Source organism: Emys orbicularis, chromosome 1 (genome assembly GCF_028017835.1).
Source record: "Emys orbicularis isolate rEmyOrb1 chromosome 1, rEmyOrb1.hap1, whole genome shotgun sequence".
Classification (NCBI taxonomy): domain Eukaryota; kingdom Metazoa; phylum Chordata; order Testudines; family Emydidae; genus Emys; species Emys orbicularis.
The window spans coordinates 229,431,821-229,453,569 of NC_088683.1; the positions used below are offsets into that span (position 1 = coordinate 229,431,821).

Here is a 21,749-nt window from a genome sequence, read left to right on the forward strand (position 1 = left end):
AACGCGAAATCGCATATAACGCAATCACAATTTGCCCCCCTTTTAAGACACACAGTAATACAGTACTGTATATACTGTACCAGTTGTCCCCAACGCCATGATGGCTGCCGGGACATTGATGTGCCCCCACCTAGTGCCAGGCAGGGGAGAGAAGCTGCGGCCCCGCGCCTGCCGAGGACAGAGAGCACCAGCGCCCACAGCCCTGTTGTTCTCTGTCCCCGGCAGGCGCGGGGCCGCGTTTCCTCTTGAAGCCGGAGCGAAGCCGTGGCCCCGCACCTGCCTGGGACAGAGAACAACAGGGCTGTGGGCGCCGGTGCTCACAATCCCTGGCAGGCGCGGGGCCGCAGCTTCTCTCCCCTGCTGGGCACTAGGGGCACTAGGCAGCGCACATCAATGCACCACCTTGAGGAGTAGCGCCTCAAACTAGGCACTAGGGGCACTTGGCGGCACACATCAATGCACCGCTATACCGCGACCCTGCATTTAGCACGATGTAATTTTTTGGACCCCAAACATCGCGGTGTAGCGGGGTTTCACTGTATTAAGAAAGGAATAGATAATAAGACAGAAAATGTCAGAATGCCATTATATAAATTCATGGCGTGCCCACACCTTTAATACTGCATGCAGTTCCAGTCACCCTTTCTTAAAACAGATGTATTGAAATTGGAAAAGGCACAGAGAAGGGCAACAAAAATTATTAGGAATATGGAATAGCTTCCGTATGAGAGATTAAAAAAGCATGGGACTCTTCAGCTTGGAAAAGAGATGACTAAGGGACAATATGATACAGTTCTACAAAATCATGAATGGTGTGGAGAAAGTGAATAAAGAAGTGTTATTTACTCCTTCATGGTCAAGTTCAGGATCCTGACACAAGGAAGAAAGGAGAGCAGCAGAATACGGACCCTGGACTTCAGAAAAGCAGACTTTGACTCCCTCAGGGAACAGATGGGCAGGATCCCCTGGGAGAATAACATGAAGGGCAAAGGGGTCCAGGAGAGCTGGCTGTATTTTAAAGAATCCTTATTGCGGTTGCAGGAACAAACCATCCCGATGTGTAGAAAGAATAGTAAATATGGCAGGCGACCAGCTTGGCTAAACAGTGAAATCCTTGCTGATCTTAAACGCAAAAAAGAAGCTTACAAGAAGTGGAAGATTGGACAAATGACCAGGGAGGAGTATAAAAATATTGCTCAGGCATGCAGGAGTGAAATCAGGAAGGCCAAATCACACTTGGAGTTGCAGCTAGCAAGAGATGTTAAGAGTAACAAGAAGGGTTTCTTCAGGTATGTTAGCAACAAGAAGAAAGTCAAGGAAAGTGTGGGCCCCTTACTGAATGAGGGAGGCAACCTAGTGACTGAGGATGTGGAAAAAGCTAATGTACTCAATGATTTTTTTGCCTCTGTCTTCACAAACAAGGTCAGCTCCCAGACTGCTGCACTGGGCAGCACAATATGGGGAGAAGGTGACCAGCCCTCTGTGGAGAAAGAAGTGGTTCGGGACTATTTAGAAAAACTGGACGTGCACAAGTCCATGGGGCCGGATGCGCTGCATCCGAGGGTGCTAAAGGAGTTGGTGGATGAGATTGCAGAGCCATTAGCCATTATTTTTGAAAACTCATGGCGATTGGGGGAGGTCCCGGATGACTGGAAAAAGGCTAATGTAGTGCCCATCTTTAAAAAAGGGAAGAAGGAGGATCCGGGGAACTACAGGCCAGTCAGCCTCACCTCAGTCCCTGGAAAAATCATGGAGCAGGTCCTCAAGGAATCAATTATGAAACACTTAGAGGAGAGGAAAGTGATCAGGAACAGTCAGCATGGATTCACCAAGGGGAAGTCGTGCCTGACTAACCTAATTGCCTTCTATGATGAGATAACTGGCTCTGTGGATGAGGGGAAAGCAGTGGATGTGTTATTCCTTGACTTTAGCAAAGCTTTTGATACAGTCTCCCACAGTATTCTTGCTGCCAAGTTAAAGAAGTATGGGCTGGATGAATGGACTGTAAGGTGGATAGAAAGCTGGCTAGATCGTCGGGCTCAACGGGTAGTGATCAATGGCTCCATGTCTAGTTGGCAGCCAGTTTCAAGCGGAGTGCCCCAAGGGTCGGTCCTGGGGCCGGTTTTGTTTAATATCTTTATTAATGATCTGGAGGATGGAGTGGACTGTACTCTCAGCAAGTTTGCCGATGACACTAAACTAGGAGGCGTGGTAGATACACTAGAGGGTAGGGATCGGATACAGAGGGACCTAGACAAATTAGAGGATTGGGCCAAAAGAAACCTGATGAGGTTCAACAAGGACAAGTGCAGAGTCCTGCACTTAGGACGGAAGAATCCCATGCACAGCTACAGACTAGGGACCGAATGGCTAGGTAGCAGTTCTGCAGAAAAGGACCTAGGGGTCACAGTGGACGAGAAGCTGGATATGAGTCAACAGTGTGCTCTTGTTGCCAAGAAGGCTAACGGCATTTTGGGCTGTATAAGTAGGGGCATTGCCAGCAGATCGAGGGATGTGATCGTTCCCCTTTATTCGACATTGGTGAGGCCTCATCTGGAGTACTGTGTCCAGTTTTGGGCCCCACACTACAAGAAGGCTGTGGAAAAATTGGAAAGAGTCCAGCGGAGGGCAACAAAAATGATTAGGGGTCTGGAGTGCATGACTTATGAGGAGAGGCTGAGGGAACTGGGATTGTTTAGTCTCCAGAAGAGAAGAATGAGGGGGGATTTGATAGCTGCTTTCAACTACCTGAAGGGGGGTTCCAAAGAGGATGGAACTCGGCTGTTCTCAATGGTGGCAGATGACAGAACAAGGAGCAATGGTCTCAAGTTGCAGTGGGGGAGGTCTAGGTTGGATATTAGGAAACACTATTTCACTAGGAGGGTGGTGAAGCACTGGAATGCGTTACCTAGGGAGGTGGTGGAGTCTCCTTCCTTGGAGGTTTTTAAGGACAAAGCCCTGGCTGGGATGATTTAGTTGGGAATTGGTCCTGCTTTGAGCAGGGGGTTGGACTAGATGACCTCCTGAGGTCCCTTCCAACCCTGATATTCTATGATTCTATGTAACACAACAACCAGGAGTCACCCAATTAAATTAATAGGCAGCAGTTTTAAAACAAATAATAGGAAGTAGTTCTTCAAACAACGCACAGTCAAACTGTGGAACTCCTTGCCAGGGGATGTTGTGAAGGCCAAAACTATAACAGGTTCAAAAAAGAACCAGATAAGTTCGCAGAGGATAGATCCATCAATGGCTGTTAGCCAGGATGGGCAAGGATACAACCCCATGCTCTGGGTGTCCCTAGCCTCCGATTGCCAGAAGCTGGGTGTGGACGACAGGGGATTGATCACTTGATGACTGCCTGATCTGTTCATTCTCTCTGAAGCACCTGGCACTGGCCACTGTCGGAAGACAGGCTACTGGGCTAGATGGACCACTGGTCTGACCCAGTATGGCTGTTCATGTTACACCTCCATTACCAAGGGGACTTTTTTGGTTGTGCATATGTGTGTATGTAGAGTGCCTAGCACAATGGGGCCCTGACCTCTGATTGGGGCCAATTAGATGCTATGTAACACAAGTATATACATTCATACAGCAGGGACTCAATCTTGCCCTGAACCCTCAATGATCCCGAAGGAGCTGAGGGGGCACTCCACCACTCTCAGAAAGTGCTCAGTACCTGGCAGGATCAAGCCCAACATAGTCTAATTGATCTCCTCCATTTCTACTTTCCAGCATTCTATGATTAACATGCAGGAGTGTGGCTGCTGATTTTATTTATCTTCAGTCTATACTGGGCACTTAGTATTCTTTAGCTCAAAATATAAGAACAGCAAGCTGTGCCCTTCTAACGAAATGACAGTGACATATTTTTATTGAATAAAATTGCCATAATGCATTCAGTTGTGAGGTGCCATAAACAGTTTTATTAATAAAGCATTTAGTATGGTTTTTAACATGAAAGAGGAGTAGCGCCTCAAACTAAAATTACTGGAAACTTTAGAATGATGTTTATTGTATTCCTTGGCAGCTGTCTTCCTTCTCACTTTTATGCGTCTTTCATGACAACAGATTTTCACATTAGCAAGTGCGTAATGCTGTCAGGGTAAGAAAAAAAAATCGTTCTGGCTCTCCTAAACTAAAATATAATGCATGATTCTGAAAATGAGGCCTTACCCCTCAAATTGTGTCCAAGTATGTGATATACACACACATCCCTTTATAGACACTCAGGCTCTTAATATAGACATGCACATTTCAAATGTTAATCATACATAATGTTATGTCATATTAATATATATTGCAGTAGCATCCAAAAATGAATTAAGCACTTTCCAAGCATACAGAAAAAAATATTGCCAGCCATGAAGTGTTCACACTTCAGGGGGCTCAATTTACAAACACAAAGTGAGTAACTCACTCACGAGAGTAAAGTTACTCACCTACATATGTGCTGGGTCAGGCCCTAAAATGGCAAGGCAAAACAAGCAAGCAAGGAAAATGTCTGAAGTGATGTAAAGCAGACTGCCTGCTAAACTTGCTTTATTTTTAAATCCCTTGCCCATAAACTTATTTTAATACATTTTATACTATTTTAGTATATTTTTTCATGTCCATTTATCATTTTTATTCATGTCTTTTCTTTTTCAGTTTTTAAGCCATCTCATTTTCTAATTATTGTTCTTTTCTATTTTCTAAACATTATCTATTTTCCTGTTTTTTAATCATTATCTAGTTTCAGATTTTGTAAAATTGTTTTTAAATGTGTCTAGTGTCCTGTCACAGGGAGGCTACTGGCTACTTTTGTCAGCAGGCAGTGTGCCACCCCTACCCCCATCCCACCCACCATGGTGATGGAAAACCGATACACTGCCCTGGCAACAAGCGATGAGGAATCGCCCCCAAAGGTGGAGAAGGAGAAGCCATGTACCCCCAAGGCTGGGAGGATCGCAGCCACCGCTCCCAGGAGGAAACATAAGGTAGTGGTGGTTGGTGACTCTCATCTGAGGGAGACGGAGGCACCCATCTGTCAGCCTGACATGGCATCCCAGGAGTTATGCAGCCTGCCAGAGACCTGTATCCGAGACGTTATGGAGGGATTGTCGAGAATCTTCCAGCCAAATCATGACCAAAAATCTATCTGTGTCTAGTTACATGGTGATACGAGAATCTTCCAGCCCTCTGACTACTACCCCATGCTACTCATCCATGTGGGCACTAATGATACTGCGAGGTATGACCCTCAGCAGATCAGAAGTGACTACAGGGCTCTGGGAGTACCGCAGTGTGAGGGAGTTGGGAGTGCAGGTGGTGTTCTCTTCGATCCTTCCAGTCAAGGGTAGGGGCCCTAGCAGAGACAGATGCATCCTGGAGGTGAATGCCTGGCTGCAAGGATGGTGTCAGCAAGAGGACTTCGGCTTCCTTGACCATGGGATGCTGTTCCCAGAAGAAGGACTGCTAAGTAGAGATGGGGTCCACCTTTCAAGGAAGGGGGAAAAGTATGTTTGGATACAGACTAGCTAATCTAGTGATATGAGATTTAAACTAGGGTGGATGGGGGCAGGAGACAAAAGCTCACAGGTAGTCAAAAATATGGAGACCTGGGAGAAGGGTTGGTATCTGGGGGGAAGCATGGGCTGTTATAGCAGGGATAAGGGAGAAACAAAAGGGAACATAGGGGGGAATCAAATCAGTATCTTAGATGTCTGTATACTAATGCAAGAAGTATGGGGAATAAGCAGGAAGAACTAGAAATGCTAGTTAATAAACACAACTATGACTGTTGGCATCACATAGTGGGATAATACACATGACTGGAATACTAGTATAGAAGGGTACAGCTTGCTCAGGAAGAACAGGCAGGATAAAAAAAGGGAGGAAGTGTTGCCTTATATATTAAACATGTATATACTTGGACTGAGGCTGAGATGGAAATAGGAGACAGACTTGCTGAAAGTCTCTGGCTAGGATAAAAGGGATAAAAAACAAGGGTGATGTCATGGTAGGGGTCTACTACAGACCACCTAACCAGGAAGACAAGGTGGATGAGGCTGTTTATAAACTAACAAAATCATCCAAAGCACAGGACTTAGTGGTGATGGGGAACATCTGTTGGGAAAATAATTCAGTAGGGCACAGATTAGCCAACAAGTTCTTGGAATGTATTGGAGACAATTTTTATTTCAGAAGGTGGAGAAAGCTACTAGGGTAGAGGCTGTTCCAGATTTGATTTTGACAAATCGGGAAGAAATGGTTGAGAATCTGAAAGTGGAAGGCAGCTTATGTAAAAGTGACCATGAAATGATAGAGTTCATGATTCTAAGGAATTGTAGGAGGGAAAACAGCATAATAAAGAAAATGGATTTCAAGAAGGCAGACTTTAGCAAACTCAGAGAGTTGGAAGGTAAGATTCCTTGGGAAGCAAGTCTAAGGGGAAAAACAGGCCAGTGGGAGCCGCGATCGGCCGGACCTGCGGACGCGGCAGGTAAACAAACCGGCCTGGCCCGCCAGGGGCTTTCCCTAAACAAGTGGCATTCCAAGTTTGGGAAACACTGGTCTAGATAATACTTAGTCCTGCCATGAGTGCAGAGGACAGGACTAAATGTCCTCTAAAGGTCCCTTCCAGTCCCACGATTCTGTGATTATTGCCCTGGCCTGTTTTATATTTAGCTTCATCCTTTATCCGCCCACGTGGAGGCACACTCCCTCCACCTTGCAGCATGGCTCTGACAGATCCCTGCTGTAAGAACTTCCCCAGCTGGTGGTGGTACCCAGAGTTTCGCACTAAGGATGGTGGCAAATCCCAAATCCACGTGGGGCTAATACATTTTCTGGTTGTATTAGTTTTCTATGAGAAACGTTTAAGGGCATGCTGGTGCAGGGGAACAATGAGCAACCCCATGTACATAGAGGAGGTATCTGAGCCTCTAGCTATTATCTTTGGAAAATCATGGGAGATGGGAGAGATTCCAGAAGACTGGAAAAGGGCAAATATAGTGCCCATCTATAAAAAGGGAAATAAAAACAACCCAGGAAACTACAGACCAGTTAGTTTAACTTCTGTGCCAGGGAAGATAATGGAGCAAGTAATTAAGGAAATCATCTGCAAACACTTGGAAGGTGGTAAGGTGATAGGGAACAGCCAGCATGGATTTGTAAAGAACAAATCATGTCAAACCAATCTGATAGCTTTCTTCGATAGGATAACGAGTCTTGTGGATAAGGGAGAAGCTGTGGATGTGGTATACCTAGACTTTAGTAAGGCATTTGATACGGTCTCGCATGATATTCTTATCGATAAACTAGGCAAATACAATTTAGATGGGGCTACTATAAGGTGGGTGCATAACTGGCTGGATAACCGTACTCAGAGAGTTGTTATTAATGGTTCCCAATCCTGCTGGAAAGGCATAACGAGTGGAGTTCCGCAGGGGTCTGTTTTGGGACCGGCTCTGTTCAATATCTTCATTAACGACTTAGATATTGGCATAGAAAGTACGCTTATTAAGTTTGCGGATGATACCAAACTGGGAGGGATTGCAACTGCTTTGGAGGACAGGGTCATAATTCAAAATGATCTGGACAAATTGGAGAAATGGTCTGAGTTAAACAGGATGAAGTTTAACAAAGACAAATGCAAAGTGCTCCACTTAGGAAGAAAAAATCAGTTTCACACATACAGAATGGGAAGAGACTGTCTAGGAAGGAGTACGGCAGAAAGGGATCTAGGGGTTATAGTGGACCACAAGCTAAATATGAGTCAACAGTGTGATGCTGTTGCAAAAAAAGCAAACATGATTCTGGGATGTATTAACAGGTGTGTTGTGAGCAAGACACGAGAAGTCATTCTTCCGCTCTACTCTGCTCTGGTTAGGCCTCAGCTGGAGTATTGTGTCCAGTTTTGGGCACCGCATTTCAAGAAAGATGTGGAGAAATTGGAAAGGGTCCAGAGAAGAGCAACAAGAATGATTAAAGGTCTTGAGAACATGACCTATGAAGGAAGGCTGAAAGAATTGGGTTTGTTTAGTTTGGAAAAGAGAAGACTGAGAGGGGACATGATAGCAGTTTTCAGGTATCTAAAAGGGTGTCATAAGGAGGAGGGAGAAAACTTGTTCACCTTAGCCTCTAAGGATAGAACAAGAAGCAATGGGCTTAAACTGCAGCAAGGGAGGTCTAGGTTGGACATTAGGAAAAAGTTCCTAACTGTCAGGGTGGTTAAACACTGGAATAAATTGCCTAGGGAGGTTGTGGAATCTCCATCTCTGGAGATATTTAAGAGTAGGTTAGATAAATGTCTATCAGGGATGGTCTAGACAGTATTTGGTCCTGCCATGCGGGCAGGGGACTGGACTCGATGACCTCTCGAGGTCCCTTCCAGTCCTAGAATCTATGAATCTATGAAATCCCTGCTCTTGCCCCAATCACACTCCCGCAGCCCTAGCCCTAGCCACTACCCATCCCTTCCTTTCCCTGGATCGCCAGACTCTCAGAAGTCTCTGCAGAAGGCAACTGACTCTTTTCCATGTGGGGAAGGGAAGATCCATACTTCAAGGGTCTCCTCCACATAAGAATTATTTTACTTAGATTGTACACTGTTTGGAGGAGACACCAACATTTCATTGTGTGTGCCTAGAGTCTAGCAAGATGGAGCCCCAAGATACTACTGCAATAGAAATAAATAGTAATGGAGGATGTCAGTAACGCATACAGAGGTTATTATAGAAGTGGGAGGGAGAGGTTCTGTGGCTTGCGATGTGCAGGTGGTCAGCTAAACGATCATGATGGTCCCTTCTGGCCTTAAAGTTTATGAGTAATTAGAATTGGTCAAGAATTTTTGAACTTTGAACATTTTCATGGAATAAGGGGAAATTTTTTTGCAAACACTTTCATGAAAACATTTCCCATTTTTTGCCCAGCAATAATAAAATAAATAGTAGGTTGTGATCTGGCCCTCATACCTACATAAGTGAAGATAAAATAATAAAATAAAAAAAGCAAGCTCAAAAACCTTGACAAATTCTTACTAAGAAAACATGGTATTTAATTTACACAGACTGAGGTAGAGCAACAAAAAAGCTGGCCCTGAGTTACTGACTACTATGGCTGAAACCAACATCCTATAGTCGTTTTGGAAGAAGCGAGTCCACTGACTGTTTGCTTACACACCCATGAAAGAACCGGTGCCTGCATTCCACATACCTTGTACTGCAAGAATATTCTCAGTGGGACTTGAGTTCCAAAAGTAAATCAGCAACTGAAGCTGCCAGTCACAAATTCATTTCGTAAATACTTACGTGACTATTTTGATGGATGATACAACATACATTTAATCTGTAATTATATTTTCTACTGCTTCCATCTATTCAGGAATCTTATTGATTATTGCAACTACAGTACTTGGCCAAAGCTGCCTTTCTTTCCAAAACAAATAACCTTTGTGTCACACAGGCATTAATTAAAGAACTGTAATGAAGAACTGGAATTAAACAGCGAATAAAATGCATTCCAGACTATATTATACAAAAGCATTACATTTCAAAGATAACTGCATTGCTATAACATGGACTCTGATCATCGCCAAAAAAAACAGAACTTAGCCCAGACTGCAGTCCAGAAGAAAACTCTTTAATGGCTTTGATAGACAGAAAATGTTGTGAGCAGCTGGACAGCAGGTAGCCAATGCAGACTGTTTTTAAAGCCATGACGCCTGCCAAAATTCAGAGGAATACTTCACCCATTGCTGGCCCATGCTATCCTCAATATTTTATTTTATTTCCAAATTCAAGTCCACAGGAAGAATCTGAAGGCAGACTCCCAAGGTATGCAAAGACACAAGAGGGAGAGCACATTGTATCCACTGTATTCACCAACACCATCAGCTGTATGCCTCCTGTGGCTTGTTTCAGGAGCTCAAACAGCAGAGTGTCAGAGACTTTTGAAAGTGTGAGGTCAATCCCGGTGAATGACACATTCTCCCATTTTTCAAACCCACCCCTTTCCCAAAACAGGGATTGTTACTGCTTCAGGATGCGACCATTAACAGGACCACCAACATGCCTCACTGCACCATCACCTAGCCTGCAAAACTGCTCTTTTTATCAGTGATCAGAAAGCAGGAAAATCTCTCATTCACAGCCTCTTACCCAAACTGGCCGGTTGGGAAATGAAGGCCACTACAAAAGAGTCCAAAAATAGCCAAAAGGCAAGAATATCCCTTCCACAATGTTCCCCCCTCTCCTGCGGATCCAAGAAGCAAAAGACTCCACGTGACAGAGCACCAGGTCACCCCTGGAACACCCTTTCTCCAAGTCCATATTATGTACAGCCTTGGAGAAAAAATGGGCATGTTTCTTATCTAAGTGAAGGTATAAAGAGGAGCTAAAGATGTTGCCAATTCATGTACGTATTTAAGTAACATTTCTGCTTGTACTTGAAACATGCTATTATGTTTCCAGGACTGAATAAAGCTCAACAATACATCTAAATGTGCACACGTACACCAACATGCTGTGTGCCAAGGGCTATATATTCAGCAAAAATAATACATGGTGAACCTAGCAATGAGGATTAATGTTGTCATCTGCTAAACCAAAGACAATGTGGTAAGCAAGGAGCTAGTAATCTCATTTAAAAAACCCCAAAGTCTTATATTGGTATTATTGAACCAAAGCAAGATCCTGTTATGTACAAACCTATGCAGAAATGCACCTATTTCCCCCTGAATAAATACACTAATGGCCTATACATCTGATGTTGGGCAGAAAACTGTACCTAAGGATATCTTGCTCAATCAGTTTTGGAAAACTTCTGCTTCAAGACACTAAAACTGTTCCAGCTGCTTTCTTTCATTGCAAAAACTGCTTGCGCTATGTTTGAAAAATGTGTTATCTTGAAAGCTTAGTCATCAGTGAACAGTTTTATAAGAGGAAAAGATCAGACCATATGCACAGTGTTGTATAATTTTACTACTTGCTGACACCAATACTGAACTTTTTATTTTTTGTTTAACAACATTAAATAATGTTGTGCTGCCATACATGTTTTCTAACAATATGTTAGCTATGGAACTATGTGCTTAAGTGCCTCCCTATTTAGGGAAAACACTTAAGGATGTGCTTAAATCCCATTGGCTTCCACAGGACTTCCTGCTTTCCCGAAAAGGAATCCTTTCCTGAATCATAGCCTCAGTGAACAACAAAGAAAATATATATATAAAGATATATAAAATATATATATAAAATTATCTTCTCAACATCTGATGCAGAAATATATTGGTAACATTAACAATTGTATATGTAAATATTTATTAAGGATAGCTAGCTATTTAGAATAGATGTATTTCTGAAGCACCTATTGCACTAGAACCTGAATGATAAGCAATAAGAATGTTTACCTTGTGTGTTTTGCTGGAAGATTTTATTTAGGTCCAAGGAGGAGGCTCTGGAATGTGATTTCTGCGGTCTTGGTGGTGGCATAGGGGGCTCTTCCCCCTTTTTCATTGCATCTTCAATAGATGTGCTGGAATAGGACCTAAAGGAAAATAAAAGAATCTCAAAGGAAAATAAAATCAACTGATATTTTTAGACCATTCATTTGTACAAATGTAGTAAATATTGACTGGAGTTGAGCTTGACAGTGGAAAATCATTGCCTCATGGATTGAAAGGGCAGCTGATGGTGGTGGGATATAATATTAGATGGTACAGACGGAGGGCACTATTGCTCTAGAGAGTGGGAGGGTTACTTTTCAACACACAGAACAAGTACAAGTGTTAAAAATGCCTTTTAGCCTCATTGTTTTAGTTTTATAGTTTCAGGCTCCACTCCTTTAACTCAGAGGGTCATGTGACCTCAGCCAACAGCAGAATAATTATAGTAACTATCTTGAATACACCTGAATGAAAATTTCTTTCCTCTCTACCGACTTTCTTCCTCTCCTTCTCCATAAACTTTAATTTGAACTCTCAACATGTTGGGCTCTGGCTGCCGCTAGGAGTATATTAAAAGTGCTAACTTGCTTCTGAAGCATTTTCACTATGATATTTATTTCCTACCATATGGCTGAATTCTGAAAGCACAAAAATAAATAAATGCAGCCAAAACGTTGCATTAACTGTAACATAAGTTGTAGTACTTAAAATAAGAAGGTGTCCTGGCAGGAGCCCACTTTCAGCCTGCAGTTTTGATGTATTCTGCCAGCATAACCCCGGGCACAGGGCTGCTGGCAATGCAAAATCTCCCTAAGAGGATCTGTAACAGTGCAACATGCCTGCAACCCCATCTCCTTTGTAGGGTCTGCAGCTGAGTGGGACTGGCCAAAAAGGTGCCCAGTCTTACTCAGTTCACCCTCACAGCACCTGCTTATGGGGCTCCTACAGACCACTGGGGAAATTAAAAAGCTGTCCTTCTCTAATGGAATTCTTGTGGGAGGGCACCATTAGAAACACTGCCTGCCCTCACTGTTTCAGGGAGGAGAAATTTGTACCTCCTTGAGCAATCAGGCCAGACAAGCCCACGGCTTTTTTGCCCTAAATCTGTTGCAGCAGAGACAATCTGAGCTGTCTGGTTCAGATCACATGATTCTCCTTCAACCAATGAGCTAGCTAGTTGGTAATCTGGGGGCCTAAACTAATAATTAAGTGGTAGGACAACAAGGCAAAACTATTTGAACTCACATTACCATGCCTTAAACTGGAATGTGACTATCTATTCATAGGTGCAATATATGTATCACTTGAATTCACTGTTCACAATGATCCATTTTCATGATACTGCCTGTGTATTATGCAATGTATTTTCTAAACACTTTTAACAAATTTCATTATCTTGAGTGGAGTCCAATAATTTCTGCTGTTGGAGTCACAAGGTCTTTTTGCAAGCCTGCAGACTTTACTCAAATCAGAATTGACAACATGAAGTATTATACTTACTATAACACATTATGCATGACAAGCAAGACAAAAAAAGATTCATCAACAACAGGCAAAAACTCCAACTAATGGGAAAAGGGATCAGCAGCTTTTGCCAAACTGGCAGTAGTTAGTAGGCAACTCTTTGTTAACAGGTTGGACACTGGCAACTTCAATCTTATATTTTTGATTAAACCAATAAACATATGAGGTAAAACCAAACTTGTTTCAGAGTTCACATGCAACATGTTGCCTTTGCTTCACTGCATTTTTCACCCCAGGGTTTAGAATCCTCCAACCCAACTCATTTAAAACCTGATCCAAAACCCATGAAAGTCAGAGGGCTTTGGATTAGGCCCTTAAAATATTGCACTTCAAATATATACAATAAACAATGGAAGGGGAGCTATATTGGAGAAAAAATAGGCAGCTTTATACTTTATCATTCATTGTAAGGAACTGTAAAGTAGTGCCTAGGAGGCAAAAATGCATCTGGCCTTGCAGAGTTAATACAATGCTACTTGAAGGCCACCATATTGACTGACACCAGGGATTGAACTGGGGACCCCCAGAACTAAAAGCATGATCTTTATAGATTGAACTAAGCTAAGAGCAGTAACAGACTCCTCTCTAGAGTTGGTCAGATAAACTTCAAGGGAACCATATTTGTCACAATCTGCAGTTCTATCAAACTCGAAATGCCGTCTATTTTGCAGGAATTTTAGTTTTAAAATAGTCAATATCCTATTGCAACATTATTTAAATGAAATCAAAATCAAAAAGGGGGGGGGGGTTGAATTTTCCTCTGCACAGAATTTCAAAATTCAGGTTTTGTTCCTAATTAAAACAAAGCCAAATTCTGAAACCTCGAAATCCTTTGCAAAATGGAACTTCTGTCCTCTACACATCTCTACTCATCTCCTCTGTGGATCAGGCACAGAGGGGAACACGTAAACACATACAGACCTGTGGGTTATGCAATACATGATAGACAGGGGTTCTGAGGTTAAAAATGAACTTAATCCATACTTTTGAAGTATTATATCGAAGTCCCTTAGTCACATGATTTTCTTTTCAAAGTAATTTATGATTTCCCCCCCCATTTTATGATTTTAAACCACAATTAAGTGAATTTTAAGACCGTAAATGCTCCAGCTTGAGTTGGGCACAAAGCGTGCAGGTGCTGTGCAATCTTCGTGGACACAGACTCTGTCAGCCATGTCTCTCAGCCCTACCCTGCCATTCTATTCCAACTCATGACCAAATATCTATCTGTGTCTAGTTACATGGTGATTCTGTCATGTGGCTAAACAGCTAGTAGGGACTGAGAACACCAACAAATCACATTTTCTTATGCAAAGTAAACTCAGCTCTCCAGAAGTAAAAATTTCCTTATCACATCACATCAACCTTGCATTCCTCTTCTCCGACTAATTCATTTCCAGTTTTTGCATACCTGTCCCAAGTGCATTTTTCCTTGTTTTATTTTCTACTACTCACTTTACTATCCCATTAGATATTAATTCATATTCTTCCCCTCTCAATACTTTTTTCCAACCGTGAAGTATATCAAACTTCTGTCCTGCAAATACTGTCTCTCTTCAGCACCAGTGTACTGCTTTGCTGTAGTAGGCCAGTCAAATTCCGTTCCCTCCCACCCCTCAATTTACTGCCTCTTCGGGAGCAAAAATACATCTGCTGCAGAGAAGTCTGCTTAGTACTTTTACAACTCCTGGCTTTTGAGGATACATCTACAATCCTTGAAACAAACTCTAAACAGGCAAGCATATAATTTTGTTCTCTATAGCCTTTAGTTTAATTTCAAAGTGTTTATTTCTTTTAGTTTTTCCCATTCTTTGGTTTATCCTCCCTTCTCTGCCAGGCTCTTTTTTTCTCCTTCTCCTTCTTTTTTTGTTCAATTAATTATAGGCTTTATGAGGAAGAGACTCATGATTACACATTCATTACATTAGAGAAAGAAATGAAGCACTAAAGTAGTTAATCTGACTGGCTGAAATAGACAGCCTAAAGTATAATACAAGATGTGGGCATACCAGAATGCTGATCAGCCAAAAACAATGCTTAACACAGTTATTGTATTTTTGATTACACAATATTTTCAGACATGAGTTGCCTTTTTCATTCCCAGCAAGTAACCAATCTTAGCAGCTTTAATTTTTAATCCACATTCTTATATGAACCATACACCATGTTCTTCCACACACCAACTGGTTACTGTTAGATGTGATACTACACAATTCAAAAGAGAGGACACACTCAGCCGCATCAGATGCTGCCATTATTGGTGCTCTCTAGATTGTCCAATGTGGCTATCCATATGTAGCATGCAACTTTCAATTAGATGAAGTCTCAAGACTGTTCCTAAAATGGGATGATGGGTCTCCCAACATGACATTAGGGTGGCTTCTATTTCCACCGCAGTTAATAAAATGCAATACCAACACCTTCACTCCTACACAGTTTGATGTTTAAATAATAGACTGTTGAAGATCTCTTCAGATGGGAATATTTCATTGACAGAAATAGAAACAAGTACCTGGATCTTGGTCTTGCCTTGAGTGTGTTCGATTCCTGAACAACTGAAAGCAACAGATTACTTGTTAAAAACATTTTAAAAAAAAGAAGAAGAAGAAGAGGTTTCTTTATCTGCAGAATGATAGGTAGTTAGAATTAATTACAAACAAATGGAGGATGTCAGAGTGATGCTTATCCCTGCATAATAATGAGGATTTGATTGTTTTCACTCCTCACTCCCCATCTGTAACTGTGAACGTTCTTATCATCATCCACATAAATCTCTAGTTCTTTTTTTTAATCCCATTGAGACCGACTATTCCAACTCTTGGCTTCAGTTACACCTTGCAGCAATAAGTTCCAGAGTTGTTTAAAAAGTATTTTCTTTATTGATTTAAAATTTGTTGCCTTTAGTCACTTTTCTTGTCTCATAAAACAAGAACAGTTAAACAGCAGTGAATGATTTACCTTCTCAGAACTATTCCTTATATATGTACATCCCTTTCTATGAGTCTCCTCTCTAAACAAAAAGTAATCCTGAAAAATGTAACTTTGTGATTGCTTTCAAATCTACTTCCCTGAAAGAGAGATTCTTGGGGTATTACACCAGTGTAATCAATTTTAAAAGTCTAAGATAGGTGAGTTCCTTTTTTAAAAAAATTGTTATACTAGATAGAATGCTAAAAAGAATCCAGAGGGATGGTACTAGAGAGAGACTTTCGGTGTTATTTGTTACCTTCAGAAAAATCAGCATTTTGCCAACAGTTACCACACTCCAATATCTATCTGATCTTACCGTAGATTTTCCTATACAGGATCTACCTGTGGTAGCAGTTGGCAAATGCTGACTTTTTAATGGCTTGTATTATTCTCTTGTATGCACATACCAGTTAGGGGGTTTACAGACATGCAGAACAAATGAGATAGCAGGCAACATAATGTAGATCCACAAACATGCACTTTTTCCTCATAAGAGAAGTTGTTTGCATGGGTTTTACATTATTGACTGAAGCGCTGCATGGAGGCTATACAGATGCAACTGGTAGTGATTAATGTTCAATAAGAAAAACGCTTATGAATGAATCTCTCAGTAGATTAATGTCATTAACAAGCGTCATTTCAGATTCCAGTGTAACCAACTCTTACTAGCAACTAAAAGAAGAGAGGAGAAGGAATTACCATTAACAATGAGCAATAATGAATATTTTTTTAGGTTTGAAACACCCACAGAATACAATTTTAGCAACAAATTTCTACAATCTTATGACCCAATTTTGACAGTACTGACAATGATAACTTAAATTACATGTATAATTTTTGAAAGATTTGCCTTCTCATTTTATATCATTCAAGGTGAACCATATTTTTAGAATATTTATGTTTTCTTCAGATCACCCCCACAAAACTATATGGAAGATTGACATCAGAGTCCTCAAATTATGTTTTGTTGAGGTGAACATGGGGACATAGAGGGAAGACAGAATCCTATTTTGAACTGATTATTGTATTAAATAAATAACTATATCAATGCAGCGTTATGGTCAAGGCCTTTTTTTAAGCAAGTGAAAGTCAGGAAATTCAAGCTTAAGATTCAATGACACCCATAACTTAACCGGGGTGTGTGGTGGGTCTGCTTTAGAGGCTGAAGACTGAACTGAAAGCCATACAGTAAATGGTGTAATATGCTAAAGTGGTAGAAGAGAGAAAGGAAGAAACAAGGATTTCTTGACTATCCTAAAACACTCGTACAGTCTGCAGCACACTGAGCTGCTTTGTGCTTGGCTTAAGCAGCAAGAGCAGAATTTAAGCTGTCATTTGGAAATAATTAAGGACCAACATTTTTAAATGTGGGTGCCCAAATTCAATAATGTAATTTCATAGGGGCATCTAAATAAGTGGCCTGATTTTCAAAGGTGCTGAATCAAACAGTTTGCATTGACGTCAAATTACTAATCTTTATGATTGTGAAGGAAACCTTCCAAATGTGAACCAATGAAATGCTGTCTTTCCTGAGTTTATAACACAGGCAGATAGCCTGAATCAATAGCTCCAAGAGCGATCTGAACTTTCCCTATTCATTTCAATTAGAGCCCTGCACAGATTCAAAATGTGTATCTCCATCTGATCTGTAATCCGCAAACATGGTCCGCAGATATCTTCAGATTTGCAGGACTCTAATCTTAGTGGAGTTTTAGTCCTGAAGCCTAAAGATAACAATGATGATATTTAAACACTGATGATCACTATAGGAAAACTGTCTAATTATTGTGGCTTTAAAAAAGCAGGTCTTTTCCACCTCTTAACTTCTGTAACATCATCTACGTACCTAAAGGATATTCTCTAGTACTTTGTCCGGTCCAGTTTTAAATAACTCAATGTAATGGACTACCACTACTTCCTTGGTGGACTATTCAACAGTCTAATTCAGGGGTAGGCAACCTATGGCACACGTGCCGAAGGCGGAACGCGAGCTGATTTTCAGTGACACTCACACTGCCCGTGTCCTGGCCACCGGTCCAGGAGGCTCTGCATTTTAATTTAATTTTAAATGAAGCTTCTTAAACATTTTAAAAACCTTATTTACTTTGCATACAACAATAGTTTAGTTATATATTATAGACTTATAGAAAGAGATCTTCTAAAAACGTTAAAATGTATTACTGGCACGCGAAACCTTAAATTAGAGTGAATAAATGAAGACTCGGCACACCACTTCTGAAAGGTTGCCGACCTCTGGTCTAATTGATTTCATAACATTTTTTTCCCTGATTTATGAAACCTAATTCTTCCTCTTAAATTTCATCCCATTTATTTCCCTTTGGACTCAAAGGGAGTCACCAAGTAAGGGGAAAGGGATTGAAGGGCAGCAGGTAACAAAGGAGACAGAGAAGGAAAAGGGTTGCATCATCTATCCAGGAGAAGGAGACAAAGGGAAAGCCACTGTGATTTTTTTACTGCTGCCTTTCCCTCTGTGGGGTTTGGAGTGGGAATTAAGACTCTAACCCTAACCTTTTCAGGGGTACAAAATTGTGCCACAAAAGAACAATACAGCAGCATCCATTCCATCTCCATGGAGAAAAGGTGAGGGAGGGGCTAGAACTTGCAGTGGCTTGGGGACAAGTGTGAGCAATGACAGTTTTTCTGAGCGGTACTGCTAGGAGTCCTGCTAAACTGAAATTCAGGAATCCCAGGAGAGTGCAAAGAAAGAAAGATGAAGATTCTGCCACTAACTCTCCCTCCTAGAGGGAAGTATGTATGTAGGAGACCACGCAATCAGTCAAAAACATGAGCTGAAGATAGGAAATCTGGCAGTTCCCAAGTGTTTTTGGGAAGGAGCCAGGAAAAAAAGAGTTGAAAATGAGGCACGCAGCTGTTGAGGGGCCATTAATAAACTTGAGTTTTAAGGCACAACTACTAAGACAGGCCCTTGGGGTCAGTTTGCTTAATCAAGGATATCTTCATGATTAAAAGGAGGAGAAACTTCAATTTTTTTTTTTTTTTTAAAGGGCAAACCCAGATTTGCACTAATACCTAAGTGGTTAACCACTGAGATTTATAAGCTCTACTGAGACCTGATAAAGCAGTGTTTCTCAAACTGGGGTCGCCGCTTGTGTAGGGAAAGCCCCTGGCGGGCCGGGCCGGTTTGTTTACTTGCCCCGTCCGCAGGTCCGGCTGATTGCGGCTCCCACTGGCCGCGGTTCGCTGCTCCAAGCCAATGGGGGCTGCTGGAAGCGGTGCGGGCCGAGGGACTTCACTTACTGGCTGCCGCTTCCAGCAGCCCCCACTGGCCTGCAGCGGCGAACCGCAGCCAGTGGGAGCCACGATCGGCCGGACCTGCGGACGGGGCAAGTAAACAAACCGGCCCGGCCCGCCAGGGGCTTTCCCTATACAAGCGGCGACCCCAGTTTGAGAAACACTGTGATAAAGTTTTCAAATATTCAGAGCTTTGCAAGGAATATTTTTGGGAAGGTTGGGTGGTTAATTGTAAAGGCATCACTTCTCACTGAGGCTAAATAAACAGAACAAGTATGAAGTTTCTGGACCAAGCAAGCGATTTTTGACATATGCCATTCCAGAAATAAAACTTTCTGAGATGATAGGGGTGGGGAAGGGAATCAATAGCTACAGGAAAGGAAAGCTACTTACAGCCTGAACTGTGGCACCAGTGCTATAGCACCATACTTCCTGTCACAAGGTCTAATTTTCAAAATTGCTAAGCACCCATTGACTTCTATGAGAATTATGGGTAGTCAGCTCCTGTGAAAATGAAGGCTGTTCAAAATCATTACTGGCAAGATATAATGTTTACTCTGTGTTTGGGAAGGGTTTCCATCAACAGTTACATTATTACCAACTTTTCCCAATCTTGTGTGCAGAAAAAAATGGAACTTTACAATATGCTATATTACAAAATGTCCTTTGTGCTTAAGAAATTAATCAGAAGAAAAGTACAGTAGGTGAACCTTTTTGACAAGTTCAAATCCTAATTCGGATGAACTTTGCAAATAATGGTCATTAACTCATGGGATGAATCATTTTTTTAAAGTAATTTTATTATTAAAAATTATTACTAGAGTGAAAGGAACGTTACCAGTGAAATGATATTAAAAAAAAAACAAATTTAGGCTTATTTTGGTAAGAAAATTGTTTAGCTGACAAGTTCTTTAAAAAAAGAATTTTTTTTTAAAAGACATGACATTTTTCTCCTCTTACCTGTTTTGACAGACAAGTGTTGAGATGGTTTAAAATCCTTTGGTATTGTTTTGGCAGTAGTGCTTATGTTCAGAGCTTAATTAAAAATAAACGGGAAGTTATTTTAAATTAATTATGTACTTGAAAACAACACAGTCCATAGCTCTCAACTTTGATTAAGGCCCTATTAATAATACTTCTTACATGGTGAAAAGAAATGTACACACATTAGGTAAATTATTCCTCACACCATCAGTGTGAAGTCACTATTATCTTTATTTAATAATAATTAAAAAAAAGTGAGGCACAGAGAGCTCTAGGCCCAAGCTGCCAACTGACCACAAATTTTCAGTGCCTCAGCTTTTGGGTGTTTAACTTGAGAGACCAAGTATACAATTTTCAAAGGTGCTGAGCACTTGCAACTCCAGTTAATGGGAACTGGGCATGTTCAGCAGTCAATAACTCTGAAAGTTAGGACCTAGGCGTCTCATGTTAGAAACCTAAAAACAGAAGCATTCAAAATCTTTTGATAACTTGGGTCTAAGTGACTTGCCCAAAGGCACATAGTGAGTCAGCAACCAAGCCGGGATCAGAACCCAGGAGCTCCCGGTCCTCTGGGCTTACTCCTCTAGAAAAGGTTTAGATCATAATATCCCTTTTCCACCAACACCTAAAACATCTCACATCAAGGATGTGAGCAAAACACAAACCAACCAAAAAAGCTGTACTCATTTTGCCGAGAACTGTATTATATGGGATCCCTATGGATGAAACTCACTTCACTGCACTATGTCCTGAGTAAAAGGACTTTATGTGGACGTAGTCTGCTTCCTCAGTCCCATCTCTATTTCCACTATTATATACGTTTAAATATATAAATAACTGACAACGCAGAATTGATTTATCTGTGAGATGATGGAAATGAATGAGAATTTGTTTCACTTACAACATCCTAAGCTACAGAATTCTGAATCCTCAAGAGTAAAGCTAAGCAAATAATTGATTTTTCAGTTCAGAGGCGAACCGAAAAATTTCTGGAAAAAAATTAATCAGTTTCAGTTTTAACAAAACATTTTGTTAGACCTCAACAAAACGCAAAAATGAAAAAAAACTGAAAAAACCCCCCACTTTTTTCAGCTTTTCATTTTGTTCCAGTTGAACAAAATGTTTAGTTTGACCCAAAATGAATTTTTTTGTTCCTATTCATTTTGGGGTGTTTTAAAATAACCAAAATTTCAAAATGAAAGGCCATTTCAAATTGAAAAATAGAAACATTTCAAAAACAAAAAGCAGAAACAAAACATTTTAATTTTCCCCCCTGAAACCATTAGGCAAATTCGCAAAAAGTTTCAGTGCCTCAAAAATGCATTTTTGGCAAATTTACTATTCGACAAAAAAATCATCTGGTTCTATCTGGGAGTTCTCCTTCCGGGCAGCACCCTGATGGAATATTCCCTTTTCTTTTGACATCCCATTTATAGTAATAACTTGAAGAATAAGACCAAGTGTACCTTCCATGCCTGCAACTGTGCTTTGGCTAAGAAAAATAGGTAGCTTTCCATAGTCATATATAAAACAATTTGCAAATATGCATAAAGCAAAACTTCGGCCT

At 41.2% G+C, this 21,749-nt stretch overlaps 1 protein-coding gene across 1 annotated transcript in view; it reads right to left on the reverse strand.

The window, feature by feature from the left end:
• REPS2 (RALBP1 associated Eps domain containing 2) overlaps positions 1–21,749 on the reverse strand; it is a 146,325-nt gene that overhangs the window by 38,622 nt on the left and 85,954 nt on the right. The window contains exons 12-14 of the mRNA XM_065415348.1: positions 20,159–20,233; positions 15,468–15,510; positions 11,396–11,532 (exon numbers count right to left, since the gene is read on the reverse strand). Coding sequence (XP_065271420.1) covers positions 11,396–11,532; positions 15,468–15,510; positions 20,159–20,233 — 255 coding nt within the window. The remainder of the gene's footprint in view (positions 1–11,395; positions 11,533–15,467; positions 15,511–20,158; positions 20,234–21,749) is intronic.